General features: G+C 36.0%; 1 protein-coding gene across 1 annotated transcript in view; it reads left to right on the forward strand.

The window, feature by feature from the left end:
- The window catches only part of SV2C (synaptic vesicle glycoprotein 2C), a 115,074-nt gene that overhangs the window by 81,941 nt on the left and 14,704 nt on the right, over positions 1-18,429 (forward strand). Inside the window, exons 5-11 of the mRNA XM_071730658.1 lie at positions 5,895-6,028; positions 6,175-6,264; positions 10,458-10,568; positions 12,763-12,851; positions 13,208-13,372; positions 16,212-16,345; positions 17,543-17,746. Of these exons, the coding sequence (XP_071586759.1) occupies positions 5,895-6,028; positions 6,175-6,264; positions 10,458-10,568; positions 12,763-12,851; positions 13,208-13,372; positions 16,212-16,345; positions 17,543-17,746 (927 nt within the window). The remainder of the gene's footprint in view (positions 1-5,894; positions 6,029-6,174; positions 6,265-10,457; positions 10,569-12,762; positions 12,852-13,207; positions 13,373-16,211; positions 16,346-17,542; positions 17,747-18,429) is intronic.

An 18,429-nucleotide genomic window follows, 5' to 3' on the forward strand; every position in this document is an offset into this window, starting at 1 on the left:
GGTTCTGTATAGGTTCTCCCCTGTAAGACTTCATCAAATGTGAACTTCTAACGAATGATTTTTTCTTAGTCATGTCTCTTTTTTATGTAGTTGTCCCAGAATCTTTCCCAGTAAAGAAAACTAAAGTGCAAGAATAGTTTCCTATGTTGAAGTCAAGATACAGACATGCCATTCCCATTAGGTTCTGTGCTGACAACAGTCTTCTTCAAGTCCGTACATGTATTCTACATTGTCCCTACATAATTTATGTATCTAGAAAGGCAAGTGAGATCCTGATTTCCTAAATGTGTATAGGCTACTAATTAAAGATCATTTGCCACTGCTAGAATCTGCCAAGATTAGACAGATCTATGACGAGGCATATATATGACCAGGTGGATACCTGTAGTTCTCTTATTAGGAACTGTTGCTTTCATTCTCTTATCTAATTGAATCTTTTAATCTCCTCTGCCATCTTAAAGATTAATGTGTTGCCTCTACTGGCTACTGTGAGGCACAGCATCTTGGTACAGATATAATTTAGGGCCAAATAAAGGACAGATTTCAGACAGATGGTTTGCAATCCATGCTTCAAATGACTCGGGAGCTTTTTTTCCCCACAGCACTGCTGGTATTCTGGTGTGAAATCTTTTATAGTTTTTCTATCAGCCCTGTCACAGATACATTAGCATTTACACATCAAGGAAAAGCATCCAACATCTCTGTATTCTGTGCAGAGTGAATGTAAGCTTAAGTGAAATGCTAACATATCATTATTAAACCTTAAATTTTTGACACACATCATACTATATGATTGTCTGAATTATGGGGATATGCAGATTTCCTCCTCAATGAAAAGTAAAACTGGGCAGTATTACAGCAGATAGTAGAAACATCTCTCTGTGGATTATTGAGGTCACAGTCCAGAGATTCTATAGCTGGAGACCTCAGCTGGACTACAGTGTCATGCACTGGGTAAAGGAGTTGAGTCTGATGTTATTAGTGAGCAAATTACATTCTGTCTGAGCTCAGCACTGCTTGCAGCTGTCCTGAGGCTTGTCTGAGTTGCAGATAATGTTCCCAGAGTGATCAGGGACCTGGTAATCTCAGGTCTTCAGATGAAGATCAGTGCCAGCACAGGGAAGTGATGAGTGTCAGTGCTTGACAACCCCCTCCTCTGAGGGAGAATAGATCTGTCTTTAGAAAATGCCTTGTTGCTATTCATTGCAGTTTTAAGTGTCAGCAGACCAAGACTTAGCTTAATATATTTGTAAAATATGTCTGCTTAATACTATTACTTTCTTCTTTCATTGAACTGCTTTTTGTCCCAGGGGCTAATAGCATCAACTAGAGAGCCAGGCAGATGCGGATGAGAGTTAGAGAGTCTTCTACATGACTTTTATTAAAGTACCTCCATCATAGCCTGCCACACTTCAGTTATTTTATTTCCAGATTCCTTCTGCAGAAATTCCCAGCATCTGACCTGCTGAGCCAGTGGGTTTGTAGAGTATGAAGCTATCTATTTAGTCTAAAAATATCACTGCCTTTCCCATATGATATTAATAATCTAATCACAGGAAAGACAAGTGTTCTACTTAGTGTTACTAGAATTTCACATTAATACTATTAGAGAATAATTCTGAAAACATTATTTCTATATTTGTCAGAAATCATGTATTTCACTCAGTCTTGTAAAAATGTCAAACTGAGCTTCCTCAGCTGTGCTACTTACAGGAACTAATTTTTTTCCAATGTCAGTGATCCTTCACCATTGTTCTAAGCAATAGCCTGGAATTCACTCACAGTTAAACTTGGTAATGCCAGGACAGACTAAAAGTAAGTGCAATAATAATTATGATATATTTTAGTGCCACCAGATACAGAATAGTATCAGTCCCCTATATAATTTTGACTTAGCTCAAATTTGGGAAATAAAACCCAAGTCTTTAATAGTAGAAGTCTTTCTGCTGAAGTTATGGTTTGTCTTATATTCGATAACAGTGCCCTCATGTGACAATGTAAAGCAATCACAAATCTAAGTTAACAATTTTTTTCACATTTAAAACAACTGAGGCTAGAAAACTGAGTTCTGACCAAATATTGTGTGGTAAACCAGAAAAAAGAACTTTTTTAAAATCATGCACAGGATTCTTCAGAAGAGTCTATCAATTCTATGGATTCCTATAAATTCTTTGTCTGTCTTTTCCTCTACTGCTAATTTTAGGGATATCATTGCATCTACTCATTTGATCTACTAAAACCAAGAAGTTTATTAAAACTTGAATTTTCATAATTTATGACATTGCCAAGAATCTAGTTCCTCTGATTCCTGCTAAATGACTGAGAAAAATTGTCAAGAATGGTCACTCTTTAGCTAACAATGTCATAAAATCCCTACATTCGCTTAGGTTTTCTTTACATTTATTAGTCTCTTATAAAGATGTTTCAAAGCATTAGTCCTTTGGTATTTAGAAACCTTCCTCCTGTCAGACAGTATTTGTCTAGCACCTGTAGTTACACATCTTTTTCATTGCTTGCATTGCACTTGATCCCGTATGAATTTGTAGGGCTATCATGTTCCCTTTCAGCTTTCATTTTGCAAAGTTAAACGAATCATCCCTGTTAATCTGCCCTCAAGTGGCCTAGCTACTGTGAAAGACAATCCTTGTCTGGTAATATACATTTATAAAATTCATCATAATATGGCCAGGTTTACTTCTATATTTATTCAGAAAGCCTGTGACAGAATTGCTCTTCTTGCACAAGAAATTGCGTATAATAGCCTTTTACTTTATTAAGATTAATTTATTAACCTTATGAAGCAGACATAAAGCTGTGCTGGGAAGGGAAGGTTTTATTGGCATTAAATTCAACTCCTGAATGCGGCATAGCTGGGGAGTGAGGGTGATGTTTAGCTCTAGGTTACTGCGCATGCTCTGAAGGCAGCCATGTAGACCTGTTCTGTCTTGTTATGATGTCATTAATCAGGGAAGGGAGAAGCAAATTGAATTACAGCAAAGAACACCCTTCCATTTGGTTTCAAGACTTATGTACAATTGGAATTAAAGCCACTTTGTGAGCTACATTCAGAGCTATTCCTATGACCGAAATTGCTAGATTGGCTCATGACCTTGTAGAATGGAATATGTTAAACATAAGAATTATCATAATCTTCATTTTAAAAGTATGTTTGCTTTGCTCATCTAGTGCTGGTGCTGGAATAGACAGGAGAGCAGTCTCAAGACAGCTTTGTTGCAGCTGGCTTTTTTCCTACCAGTTGCTTCTTATAATCTTGATGTTCACTATTATCAATAATTCAGCAGATGCATTAAATCAAAAGATAAATTGCATCAGTAAATACAATACATAGAGAAAAAACAATGCAGTATGAGCAACAAAAACCATAACAAACATTTCACTGGACATGCCCCTCAGGTATTCTGAGGGGCAAAAAAGCATATTTTGCAGGGTGTCAGGATGACAGCAGGATGAATGGTATACAGGTTGCTTTTAATTAAGTGTAATTTGGTTCACTTACATTAATAAATGATACTTTATCACCAGTGTTTCCCAAAACTGGCTACAGAGCACAAGATGTTGCCTTTGTTTTATAACAGACATAAAGCCAGATTGATTTCATTTACCACAGAAGTGCCCTTTATACTGCTCAGTCTCATAAAACATAAAACAGAGTGGAAAAAGGCAGATTGTCTAAATACATCAGGGGGCTGTGTATTTCTGGGGCAGTTTATAATGACAAGAGCCAGTACCTTGACTGCTGCTCTGAGAGATGAAAACCCCTGTCCTGTGCTGCTTCCCCTGTGGCACCAGCAGTTGCACCACTGCCCAGACAGTAAGATCAGCTTGATGCTCTGACCAAAAATTAACTTAACAAAAAAGAAATAATCTTATGAGTTCTGTATCAGCTTATCTTGTCCTGCAGTTTAGAATATGTAATGAAGAACATGATTGTAATGACTGCAGTAGAATGGGTACACAGTAAGCAAAACAAATTTATGGTTTCTAATTGCCTTGTGAACTTGCTGTAAACCTTTCCTCCTTTATTTTCTTCCCTTCCAAATTAAAATGTAAAGCATGCTGATATTACTTAAGATTTGAAATTTTGTAAGATCAAAATAAGTAATTTTTCGAAAGTCAGTAAGAAGTAAACTTTTATATGCTACATTTTTTTCTAATCCTAAATTTTCATTCCCATATCTATTTAGGGGAAAAAAAAATTACATTTTAGCCTCTTTTTGCTGGAAGGAACCTGGAAGGGGGAAGATATGCCCTTCCGGAGACTCAGGAGATCATTGACAACACTGTCATTGATTTTACTTGTCTTCCTGGGGTAAAGGCAGCAGGCATAAATGAGGTTATAGAGAAAGCTGATACCATTGTAGAAGCTGAGAGAGACAAGAAAGAATAGGTTCCAAAATCTGCAAATGAAATTGCTTCACCAAGCTGTTCATAAAGGGCAAAAATAAATCATGGATTGGCTGTATTTTTCATAAGGTAATGTGTAAGTACTTTGTTATGAGAAGGGATTTTTTTTTTCCCTTCTGCATGCATGCAGAATGCATTTATGATCCACAGCATGAGACCTTTAAATTCCAAAGTACACTATACATTTAAAAGATAAATTCCTCCTTTGTAGAACCATGTTAAACCAGTTGTTTACTGATATCCAGATATACTATGGCTTTTGTTGAGAAAAATCAGTTAGCAAAGAAATATATCAGATTAATCCAATGTCAGCATTTGGGATTCCATTTTCTTCCATTAATCTCTTCTGTCCTTTATTTTTATTCTGTCACTCATCTTTTAGTAAGTTATCTTTGAAAATTTACTTTAAAGTTTCTGCTGTACTGCAGCTAGATTAAATCACATTTTTCTCTTTCTTAAGAGAAATTCTTGTGTTTCTTATGATTCTAGTATTTCAGTTGTCCAGTCATACTAAGCTGGATAAAAAGTCAGACATTTTATTTAGACATTGAAGTACTAGCCCTGGAGGTTGGTACTTCAGGTTTTCCAGTATTTCCCTTTGTTGTCTTCAAAATATGTTTTAACAATGGCTTCTAAACCACCTTAAGTCAGTACTGTATCTTACTGTCAGTTTTTTAAGATGAGGATAATTGTTTTCCTAAAGTTCTTTTTTCTTAACCTCTTTGTATAATCATAAGTTCTTTCTCTACTTCACTTTTAAGGTTGGTCACCTCAGAAAGTTTTTTTTGGTTTTTTTTTTTTTTCTGTACATCCAATTATGAGTCAGGAGGAATGGACATCAATTTACTTCTAGCAGAATTTAAGCAGAGGTACAGTGCTCTGGAACAGGATGGAAACAGAACTTAGACACTGTAAATACTTTATGTGTTGCACTGTATTACATTAGGAGGCTATTACTGAGTAGTGATATGAATGTTTTAAAAAACGTTAATAATAATAGTCATAATAATAATAATAAACAGCAACAACAATAAGGAAGGCTGTCAAATTCCATAAAATATATTGCCTGACTGTAGCTTGTCAATTGTAACTTCTTCTAGTATTCACAGAAAACTATTTATTTGTGTACGTATTTTCATGTATGCTGATGGTGTTCCTGCTGTGTTCACATAACTACCTTTATGCAGATTTTTGCAAAGAAGCTTGAAAGAAGCTACTTCATCCCTATGTAAGAAAATCTCCCACTATACATAATGTGATAATTCTCCAGCATGACTAGTCACATGCAAGAGGCTGAAATACATCCATAGTGTAAGATTATTTGTGAAATCACTGCTATTTGTGCATACAGAAAAGCTCAATTAGGTTTTATTTAAATACAGGTATAATTTTGCCTCACCAAGAAGCTTCCAATTTCCACATACAATACTCCTTATTTCTCTACATTTTGTGAATTTCTGTTTTCACAGGATGGAGTTTCAGCATGGGTTCTGCCTACCAGTTCCACAGCTGGCGAGTATTTGTGATCGTCTGCGCGCTGCCTTGTGTCTCTTCAGTGGTGGCCCTCACCTTTATGCCAGAAAGTCCTCGGTTCTTGCTTGAGGTATAACGTTCCAAATGGTTCTTAGATTCCAGTCAAAATTATTTTCATGTTCACAACATTACCTCTATAAAACAGGCATTAAGATTGCTCAGTGACTATAGTGACTGAATGTACGTTTTGTTTGAATGTGTTGATCAAATGTTTAGGTTGGAAAGCATGATGAAGCTTGGATGATACTCAAGCAAATCCATGACACCAACATGCGAGCTCGAGGTCAGCCTGAGAAAGTCTTCACAGTGAGTATTGGTTTTAAAGCTAATTACTTTGTACCTCAATGAACTTGCTGAATGGCAACATCTGGAGTGCTTAAGCAATCATTATTACTGATATGCATGACAAATCAAATCATTTGCACTCTAAACAAAGGAAATAAACTCATACTGAAATTTCTATATTTACAGTAGATATTAAGTTACTAGCCTCTGGCCAATGTATTTTTGAATGTATAAACCCTCAGTGTTGTAAGTCTATATGGTGCACAAAGATACTCTCCACCTGCAGCTTATTGATTAAGTTTACTTCACCCCTAATAACAGTAGGCACATGAAGTTCAAATTAGTTAACTGTTGTCTTTTTTGAAACTTTTCAAGAAAAATTTTTTTTTCATTTTTATCAGCTAAGATGGTAATCTTTAAAAATTCATTTTCACTCCTGTGAAATAATTTTAGAATTAAAATTTCCTCAAAGTATCTTGGAGGTTCAACTGCATTTTTTGCCTTGTAGCTCTACTGATAGTGCCATGTTCAAAGTATACATGGATTGTTTATATTTAGAGGTAAAAATGGCAGTTGTCCTGAATCTGAATAAAAAACTGTTGAGAATTTTTTAATGATATTTTCCTTATTTCTGAAGACTACATATAACAATTTCATCTTTCTGGATGCAGTAGAACCAAAGAGAAGAAAAAATTTTCATGCTTTGAAATCCAGTCTGCCCTTTCAGCCTGCCCTGTGCTGTGGAGGTGCTGGCATTCTGCCCTGTCTCAAAGACATGCGTGGGATATTTTTCCTCTTCCAGAGGCTTGCTTTTTACTTTAATGCACATAAAACTCAATTAAAAATTCATCTTGAAGCTTCTGTACTTGCTGGCAGTCTCGAGGAATGACCATCTGACCAGAAAGCTTTATTCCATTGAGACTGGCATTTTATTGCCTTGGATATAGTTTCCAAGGCTTCCATTTACTTTTTTTTTTTGACAAAGCTCAAGAACTATATTTAGCCAGAGAAAAGATTGATTGGCACATCTATTATGTTAAAGCCACATTTATTGATACATCAGTAACCTACCCCTAATCTCATATATATATGACATATATCATAATCTCATATATATGTATCTCATTATCTCATATATATGATATATCATATGTATATCATATATAATTTGTTTCCTGATTTCATTTATGAGTAAAGGGATATGCCCTACAGCACACAGTCACAATTGGTTTGTGCTGACGTGAGCTGCTCTTACACAGACTATGCCTTGTTTTTCTTCTACAGACACTGATAGTGACTGATTGCACAGTCACCCATAGCACAGACCCTTTCCCCCTGTGGTTTTGATTTAGGCATGAGGAGGAAGACAGAACTGTACTGGTACAAAAGGTGGGAGGAAGGATCAGCCACAATCTCACACCACTTACATCAAATTGTAATCATGTCCTAAAGCAGCCACCGAGAAGAAAACAAAGCATATGCTTGCTGTTTCCAGTTCTTGTGACATAACAAGTCTTAAAATGTGACAATGAACAGTTGAACAGTTTATTTGTAGCTACTTTTCTTAATTGGTCAGCCAAGGAATAAAGGAAAACCACCACTTTCTTGGAATTATTGACAGTTTTTGCCATGAACACTGAGAAAACTCAATTCTTGACGTTAAGGAGCTGAAGAACTAGAAATACTGTACTGTATGTCAAGGTTACACATCCATAGTCTCTATTCTTAGCTTGCATTTATGTGATCAAAAAACTTATCGTTGTATCCTCATTGGTCAATGCCAGTTTCATCTTCTAAAACCCAGAAAGAAAAGACCTTTTCCATCCATTTGGTGTCTCCTTTTTAAAAAAATATAAGTTAGTCTTGGATGTTGTAACATCCAAGTTAACCCAGTAATTTTTTCACATAGCTTTCCTAAACTAGATGATCCTTTATCTAGTACCAGCCTAAGACTTCTGTGTTACTATTTTCCTCCCCTTCATTTCACTAGTTATATCAAATACACACTGGAAGTATGATTTCTAATTCAACAGACAATGTAGCTTTTTCTCCATTACTGCTATAGCTTTGGTGTGTTTTTCTTTTACATCTTTTCCTATTCATGTTGATGTTGTGTTTTCCTAGACTCTTTTTTTTCTCAAGTCATATTTATTTGCATTTCTCATAGTACTGAGGATTTTATCTTCTAACCTTTATAACAGAGGAGGCATCAACTGATGAACAGTTGGGTTCAGAGTTATAAACTCCAAAATAGATGTATTCTAGTCACTGTCCTTGGAGGTGGTGGCTCCTAATACTTTTAAAATTTTTTTCTGATAGCAGCAACATTAGCAGAGTTGTTAGTAAGTTGATAGTACCCTCTATGATGGGACTGTTTAAATCAAGTATTTATGCATATGCATAAACATCAAATATATACATCTTGGTATACCTAAAATCAGAATTCTCTCCACTTTTTCATTGCCATGTGTTAATTAATCTTTTTCTGCATACATTTTCCTTTGTAGCATTTCTTGATTTTCTAAACATTAAAATATTGCATATTTTAGATGTTGTTATTGAACTGAGAATCCATTTTCATTAAAATAGGTATTCTCTGTTGTTAGTCTTTCATTCTTCATAAACTGACAGCTGAATTTGCATGGTCCAGATGGACCATTGTCCTGGTTCAATAGGAATTTTCTTATCTTTAAGAACCATCAAAGCCAGGGGCTTTTATCCCCAGTGACACAGTGATCCCAGGACTCATACACATTTGCCCCAGCCTACATATCTCCAAATAAGTGAAGTGGCCAGAATGGTGAAAAGTCTGCCGCTGAGCTTACCAGAGAGGGACTGCTCAGAGGTATCTTGTAGGACTCAGTTCAGTCTTCTGTATAATGTCTTTCATAAAAGCAATTTAAGGAAAGTTTAAAATCAATGGGATGATGTAAACAGGATCATTGCTATGGGAAGAGGCATGTCAAGTAGGCTACAGGCTTTTGAGATAGTCAAGGTTTGGCAAGATAGTGAGCTACAGTATTTCAGAAATTATGGTGGTTATTGAAAACCTCTTGGTGGGCCTTTGTTTGCTTTTGTTCAAAGACCAAAGGAGATGAGGCTTCTGGTGCATCTTAAAGAGTATACATCTGTTAAATCAGTAAGCTGAAAACTAGATCTTTGCCATCAATATGGCTATTCCCTGATGTCCTGTAATCCTCTATGAAACATCTGTGGGTGATGATGCCCTCATTCTGTAAAGAAGAAACACAAGCTACTTCTCACTTCAGAAACTGCAGCCAAACAGTGAACACCCAAATCTATTTATTGCTCTCTTCCTCCTTGTAAGTCCGTTCCTTTCCATTTTTGTTTCTTTTCTTCACATTGTCTGTCTCCTTTTTAAATAAATTGTGGATTAATACACTGCTTCCTGTGATATCTCTGTGATGAACATTGGCAACAGAGTGGAAACGAAGACTAAAACTATGTGGTACGTGTTTCTCCGGTCCTGTGTCTTAAAAGAACATATAACACGTTCCTGCTCTGCACAGGAGAGTACAAGTGAAAATCAGTATTGTAGGCAACATCACATTATCTGTCATTGGTAATTCTGAATTGTTCCCTTCTGTCTGTTTGTCTCATTTCATTTAGGTGAAGTAGATGATTCCTCATAACAGCAATAACATGTAGCAGTTCCAGATAACATCACCTAACTTTTTCTCTCTTCATTAAGAAGGAGAGTTAAAGTCAAGGCCTGAAAGACAGAGTTCTATGTCTAACACTACTGCAACTAAAACCAGAAGAAACACGTTATTCAGCTGTTAATGCTTGATATTCCAATTATTTCTGTTTCCTTTAATCCACTGACTTCTATCAATGTTGTGACATCAAGTCAGAAACCACTTGATAATAACTTCTGGACATGGTGAACTAAGAGTTTAAATAATGTTTCATCCTTTGTGGCACTAGAAATATGTGCAGCAGCAGGACAGCAGAACCTGGCAGGAACAGATTATTTAATTTAGAGGGAATGGATTTTCTGCATGCTCTAAAAGTAGAGCTACAGAGCTACAGATGTATCTCCAGTAAACTTTGGCATTACAGGTTTAATATCTGCTCATTTGTAGCTTATGGGATTTATTAAAACCTTCAAATACTCCTTTACAGGCAGTTAATGATTCAAGAAAAAGCAATTTTTTTTTTTTTAATTTTTTTTTTTTTTTTTTGTCTTCTAGGTTAACAGAATCAAAACTCCGAAGCAGATAGATGAGCTCATAGAAATAGAGAGTGATACAGGAACGTGGTACAGGAGGTGTTTTGTCAGAATTCGCACAGAGCTATATGGTGTAAGTAACAACATTTCTGTTTGTTCTCATATTACCATCCATCTTCTTAATTAGCCTTCAGAAAAGCAACGAGGAATGGATTGTTTGAGCTTATGCAGGTGCTTGCTGCAGTACTACATTTTTCCCTGAAACTGGGAGTTTCAGGAGTCAGTATGAGGCTCTAGTTTACTGAACTAGAAAAAGTGCAGGTGAATCACAGGGTTTGGTCACAGCTTCTGAGGATGAGAATGCTGCATTAGCCGTCTTAAAAGCGATGGATAATAGTTATATAGACCTTTTCCCAGATACCACAATATAATATATACTGGGAATGTTTATCAATGTATTCCTTTGGAAAAGGGGACACACAGTGAGACAAAAAATTATAAGCAGGAAATTGAAATGGCTGCATTGCTTACAAATGGCAAAGTCATGAATAAATTGTGTAAATTACTATCAATAAAACCTTCATAAGGCATCATTTCTGCATGTATTTTTAGGCACATTGACTGTTTTACCAGAAAACTGTGTTAAAACTCTTTCAGAGAACTTAACACAAGATCATTGGGACTGTGGTCTGTATCCTTTCTTACTTGCTTGGAAACCCAAAGTTATGCAGTGTCTTTTAACCTTGTAATGAAAATTAAGAGGTCTCATTAATTTTAGAAAAAATTCCTAAATGTCAAAAGCAGCTTTCCAGAGCTGTTAAAAATCTTGCATCTTAAAACTCTGCAGGTCTGTAATGAAGTGTTGTAAGCCAAGGTTTGTCACAAGATACATTTACTTGGAAAAACTGCATTATGCCTATAAAAAATAATTAAAAGAGTGTCTATTTTTATAGATATTTGTCCAAAAAAGGAGCAGATAAATACTGAAATGTTATGTCTTGGCCTTGTTACTAAACCAGTTTTAAAGTAGTTGCAGCTTAGCTGTCTCACATCCTTATTACCTCATTGGACTAGCCCCTGGGTCAGAGAACTTTTCTTCATGCATGATGTATGCTGAAACCTTCTAGGACAAACTGCCTCTACTCAAAAGGAGGAAATCATCTTGAATGAGGGGGAGAGAGAGAGAGAGAGAAAGAGAACATCATCCTCAGTAGCATCTGTAACATGGGGGGAGTTATAGCCTTTCCTTATATAGTTAAGTACCAACTTCTAGCTGTGGTAAGTTCTGATAGATAAGTGTTTATGTGGTGATTTATGGAATATAGCTTGTAGTTTGTCTAAACTTTGAGTAGGTTATACTGGGAAGTGAGAGGAAAACATTTCTGTCAAGATCCCTGTCTCACTTGAGACAGTCAAGTGAAGCTGCATAGAGATTAGGAAAGTTTTAAGGTGGTGAAAGTGAGGGTGAATTAATAGACACAGTCCACAATGGTGTATAAAATAAATTGATTTAAGCCAGCAGTGTGCATTCACAGCACAGAATGTGAGTGGTATGCTGGGCTGCATCAAAAGAAGCATGTCCAGCACGTCTAGAGAGGTCCTTCTGTGCCTCTTCCCTGCTCTGATGAGACCCCATCTGGAGTACCGTGTCCAGTTCTGGAGTCCTCAGTGCACATTAGACATGAAGCTGTTGGAGAGAGTCTGGAGGAGAGCCACAAAAAAGATCAGTGGGCTGGAGCACCTCTGCTGAGAGCAAAGGCTGAGAGTTGGGGTGGTTCAATGTGGAGGAGACTCTGGGAAGATCTTATAGTAGACTTCCAGTACCTGAAGGGAGCCTACAGGAAAGCTTGGTGTTGGGTGGGTCTTTTTACCAAAGCCGATAGTGGCAAGAGAAATGATAATAGTTTTAAGCTGAAAGAGGAGATTTAAATTTGACATTATGAAGAAAATTTTTAGTGTGAGATGGGTCAGTAACTCGGAGCAGTTTGCCCAGACAAGTTGTGTATGCCCCTGCCCTGGAAGTATTCAAGGTCAGGTTTGATGAGGCTTTGAGCAACCTGACTAGATGGTCTTTGAAGGTCCCTTCCAACACAAACCATTCTGTGATTTTATGAAAATAAGCCAGAAAGTGACAAAAACCACACAGCCTAGCTATTGCTGATTAATGAACTTGAATTGGAAGCACAGCTCTGATCAGTATCAGGGAGCTGATCTGCTCTCTCTGATGCCCTGAAGAAGCAGGCAAATAGGAATTAAAAAGCTTCTATCATTTAACAATATTACTCATAATATGATTTAAAATAGATGTGTTTCCTAATTCTTTACAGATTTGGTTGACATTTATGAGATGCTTCAACTACCCAGTGAAAGATAATACAATCAAACTTACAGCTGTGTGGTTCAGCCTGTCTTTTGGGTAAGAGTGGTTGGTATCTTAAACCATCTTTTATAGACTTGATAATCAGAAGGATAATCTGCATGCAGTCTCTGTCACTATGATTATCCTGTTTATTTTAGGTTTACTCGGTATCTCTTCACAAAATGTAGAATTTATTGGTTAGTTTGTTCTTGGCAGTGAGCCTGGCTCATCAATCGTATCTGCTTCAGAAAAAGGGCATCTTCTGGAGTCACAGTTTTTTAATATTTTTATTTCATAGAGGTTTTCACAATGCTGCTTCATCAAGTAAGCAGCTGAGGGAGCTACTTGTCCTCACCTTCCACAGATTTCCAAACAAATGGGACTGGCAACTGAGTTTTTTTCTTTTTTTACAGCTACTATGGCTTATCTGTCTGGTTTCCTGATGTCATTAAACATCTGCAGTCAGATGAATACGCATCCCGAGTGAAACACTTCCGAAATGAAGAGGTTTCACATTTCGTCTTCAACTTCACGCTGGAAAATCAGATTCACAGCAATGGACAATACATCAATGACAGGTTTACATTTCCTAATATCCTGAGTTGGCTTGAATAAACAAATGCATATTTGAAAGCTTGTCTTAATAATCTAATATTTTTCTCCAACAGCTAATGATAAATGGCTTTAATACTTTTTAATGGGAATTTATCTCTGTTCTTGATTTGTTATGATTCAAGAAGCATGGGGAGAGGTGGGCCTGTACATGTGCTGGTGGTTCCTGTGTGAGAATCCTCCATGCAAACCCAGGTTCCTTGTCATCCTGAAAAAACAGAGAAAAGCCTAAGTTAACATTTCTTTTCACAGTGAGATTCAAAGGTTCAGACCTAAATATGTGGCATACTGCAGGGGGATGGAGAAAGTCATGCTTTTATGTCTGTTGCTGTTCTTTTCATATATGAATGAAAGATGTTCCTATGGGAACAGAGAGTTTAGGATCTTGTAACAGAAAAATTAAAGCTAAACATTACTATAAATCAATAAAAAGTATTAACATCTGTGCAATGGGAAACAACACAGTGGCAATTCTTTTTTTTTTTCTTTTTAGTTTTGTCTTGGTTTTGTTTCTTTTTGTTTGTTTGTTTGGCTGGTTGGTTGGGGTTTTTTTCTGTTTGGTTTCGTTTGGTTTGGTTTTTTACTGACTCCAAGTATATTAATGTTCTATCTGTACTTTGTAGATAACTAAATAACTTCGGGGAAAATTCAAGGCACTTATTTTAAATCTCCGGTTTCTCAGGTTCCTCACAGGAAATATGGGAATGGAATCCTTGATGTCACAGTGCTTAATAATTATTATTTCCATAGGGAAATCTATATCTAAGTAAATAATTTTAATGACTTTGGTAATACGGGGCCTTTAAAATTATACAAGTAATACTCATATAAGAACATCTTTTCAGGGGGCGGGTATTGTCCTAAAATCAAAGAAACATTTACTACCTAATTGACACCACTCTGTCAACCAAGGTCTTATAGTCCTTAACTGAAAATTGTTGTAAAGCACCAAATCTAATATTAATCTATTCTAAAATAGTAGTTCACTCTTTAAAATGTGTAAAATTAACAAGCCCCAGCAGTTATTTGATATTTACAAGATCTTTTGCATAGCAATATGAACTCATTCAATATTCTTCCCCTAGTCACCCTCAATCTCAGTGGTTCATGTTCTTTTTTTATCTAGAAGTTCCATCAGTATCTGACTTTTTATTTCACTACATTTGAGTTGGGTTTTAATTCAAGTCATCACAAAACTGATTTTAATACAGTCACAGTATATTTCCTCTCCAAAGGTAGAAAGTGCATCAGAGGAAAGCAGGACACGTGCTGTGTCATTTCTTTGTCAACTGGTTAATTGAATTCCTACAGCTTCTTTGTTTTCTTCTGGAATTAAGTTAATTTTAAAATTTAAAGTACTATATGAAAAATTATAATAAGATGACATTGAATGCTAGCCTGCTTTTAATCACTCTGTCACAGATGAAAAATAATATAGTAAGTAAAGCTTATGGACTGGAAACACCCTTCTTCTGACCAATGGACAGAGAGAATTCATTAGTTATTGTCTTTTCTGGTGATAAACACAATTAGCTTTTGCTCTCCTTTCTCAGAAAGATGTGATTCCAACAACTTTGTTGGCAAGATAATTTGATTCCTGATACTACATAGGTAACATATTTTGTGTATTCCTTTCCCTTCTATTAGTCTTATAAGAAGAAAAATACCTAGCTAGTCTCACCAGCTTTAACCAGAACAGACCTATGTTGTTCAGGAAGCTTGGCATTTTAACAGTTCTTTCTGCCAAATGAAAATTAAATCACTGATTTTAAAATTTGTCACTTTAGATGAAATCTGCCAGCAGAACTGCCCTCTTCTGGTTGTAGTTTTTTTCTACACCTTCATGTGAAGTAAAAGACATCACAGTAATAATGATATGTTACTGCTTCTGTCTTTTCTTGTTGGCATAATTATGTTACTTGGTAGAATTATACTGAAAAAGGCTTACAGCATTGTTATAGTCTAGTAACATTTAGTAGCAGTAACTGTTAGTAGTACTTGGTCATTAGCTTTTTCTGTGTATTACCTGATTGACCATCATGATAAAAACCTAGGAGCTAAATAAGGCAAATGATTTTTAGAAATATGAAAAGTTACTGACAATATGTTTATACTGACAATAAGTTGATACTGACAATATGTTATATGTTTATACCTGCTTAGGTACATGGTAATTGCAATTGTCCCACAGATACAAGAGTAACACACACATACTTTAAGTTAGGTATCTAGCAGTTTAACAGGCAAGGTAATACTTGCGTTCGCATTAAACATTTTTATGAAAGCATTTTTTAACACTTGTATCAGGACGCTTTGCATTTGAGCCTAGTGCATTGTCCAGTATGTTCATCTGGAGAAATAAAGGTTCTTTAAATTATTCTTTCTTTCCAGCTCGTTGGTACCAACAGATGCTTATTTGTTCCATGAGACTGAGTTTCTGGAGCATGATCTCCCAATTTCCGACTGTAATGTCAAACTACAAGTAACAGTGATTTTGCAAGGCTATTCCATTAATGTCATGACATTGGTTTCTGTTGATGATTAAGGATAAGTATTGCTATACTATCACAGAAATTGCACTGCCATTTGTCGCCCATACCTATGTGGAGCTATTGGTTTATTAATGCTTTTCCAAATTATAATATTCTAGAACCAGCTAATCATTAATTGTGTCTTCGAAATGCCTGTAAGAAATCACTGTTGCTAAGGCTGACATTTTTTATACCTGTGTAGCTGCATCAGCTTGGCCTGCTTCTCTTTCTAACATATTTAGGTAGACTGACAGAAATTATTTGTATCTGGCAGGTTTCTTATGATGAAGTTTAAATCAGTAACCTTTGAAGATTCACTTTTTAAGAACTGTATGTTTGAAGACATTACTTCACTGAACACATACTTCAGGAACTGTACTTTCGTGAATACCACCTTCTACAACACAGGTATTTGGAGACAGAACTCTGAACATCAGTTTTTCAGCTTCCAATTCTGGATTTTTAATGTGGCCTACAAGTAGCCCTCTCATAGGAAATAAAAAGCTATAAAAAGCAGAAGGCCGCTTTAATGTTATATCAGAAAAGTGAAAGGATCACTCCTATACTAGAAATACCACAGGCCTAGTACTGACTTAGATAATAAACATCTCTTTGATTTGCAAAATCTCTAAAGAAATCCAATCTGGAGAGGAGAAAATGTTTGTTGCTTTACTGGTAGCTTTAACTAGTGTATTTTTATTGAGTCTAAATGGGACTGGTGAGATTCTTTGTTCATGGTACTTGCTTTGAATTTGTTTTTCAGAGTTCAAACTACCACATCTGTAATCATTCCCATTCTCCTCAGTATTCTAACAATAATGAGAATGTTTCTATGTTCAAACAGAGAATTTTTTTTGTTTGTTTTAATAAAATATAACTGAAAGTAGAATGCGGCCAACAAAGATTGTTGAAAAGGTTGAGCACGTCTTACCACTTTTATGTAACTCCAGCAATCATAGTAGCAATAGCATTAGTTTTCAAAGCAAGCAAGACCCAGCTTTCTTTGTGCTGAAGGAGGGTATTCTTGAGGGTTACAAGGCTGATGGGAAGAACAGAAAGAAAGTGGAAGTAGAGAAAGAGACCTCCAAAACAGAATGATCTAAATATCTGCATATAGTAACTGATCTGTGTTTGAGCAGAAGACCTTCTGACCTTCTCAAAAATGAAAATTATTTTAATTTGAATTCTGTAATTACGTTATGCTTTAAGCCAAGTAAAACTAAACTGGCCATGATTAGCAGTCTCATCTGAAAGACTGGAAATAGAAGGTCTGGTACGAGGCAAGACAAATTGGTAGAAACTTCCAGATAACCAGATCTTTCTATGAAAGGCAAATTGGTGCTGAAAGGCCTTAATCAAATACAGCCCAAGGTGAAATACATTAATATTGCCTAATTCCCAGCCTTAGTTGCTCTTTTTCATGTGCTTCGTGTATTTTTCTATTAAGATAAAAAGGCAGCAAAATTAATTTCAGTAACTAGTCCCAATATACAAAGCAGTGAAAGCTCCAAGTTGTCATTAAAGTTGCCTAAAATTGAAATGTTTTCAATCAAAAGCTGCACATTGAGTTGGCTGTTAGCTGAAATGTTTTTCTTCTTTCCACAGATCTTGAACGATATAAATTTGTTGACAGTGATTTGATAAATTGCACATTTTTCCACATCAGAACAGGATGCCAGATTTCTTTTGATGATGACTACAGTGCCTACTGGATTTACTTTGTTAACTTCCTGGGAACTTTGGCAGTGTTACCAGGGAATATTGTGTCTGCTCTCCTGATGGACAGAATTGGAAGGTTAACCATGCTGGGTAGGGTCTTCATTTAAAAATGCAAACACCACCAAATCCTAAAGCTCTCCCAATAAAGTATCATGGTCTCTTTTTTAAGAATTCTATCCAGAGAAATGCAAAACATTGCTTCTGCAGATTCCTCATTTATGTTGTGTTATAAGGGCCATTTTAAAAAGCCCCTAGTTTAGAAACATAGGGCTCTGTAACCAGTTTTGCTGTGCTATACTATCAGTTATTGCACAAGCTGCTATTACAAGAGAACTATTTAGGAATTTGTAGTAAGATTTTGGAAACTGCTGACCATTGTATTATTTTTACTCCAGAAGAAAGGAAAACAAGTTGTGCACAGGTGGCCCTCAACTAGTGGAGCAGCTCCTCAGAAGAGTGAGCTTTGCTCGTTATCTATTCTGCAAAGTAACGCTGCTGAAAGATATCTCCTGATTATTATCTGCAATGACAAATATATTTTCAATTTACTTAAATAACTATGCAGTAGTTCATTGTGTTCATTTTCTAGGAGACTATATAAATGCACTTCCCACTTGGTGTTTTTATTGCTAAAATGAGTTTCATGTAATTGCAAAAGATTATGAATAAGAAGAATGGGAGTAGCTTTCCCTAGGTAACTTGATTTGGGTGTTCAGAGACAGTTACATCTTAATACTTTATGATATACCCTAATATTTGAGGAGTTACAGGGT

Source organism: Heliangelus exortis, chromosome Z (genome assembly GCF_036169615.1).
Source record: "Heliangelus exortis chromosome Z, bHelExo1.hap1, whole genome shotgun sequence".
Lineage (NCBI taxonomy): Eukaryota > Metazoa > Chordata > Aves > Apodiformes > Trochilidae > Heliangelus > Heliangelus exortis.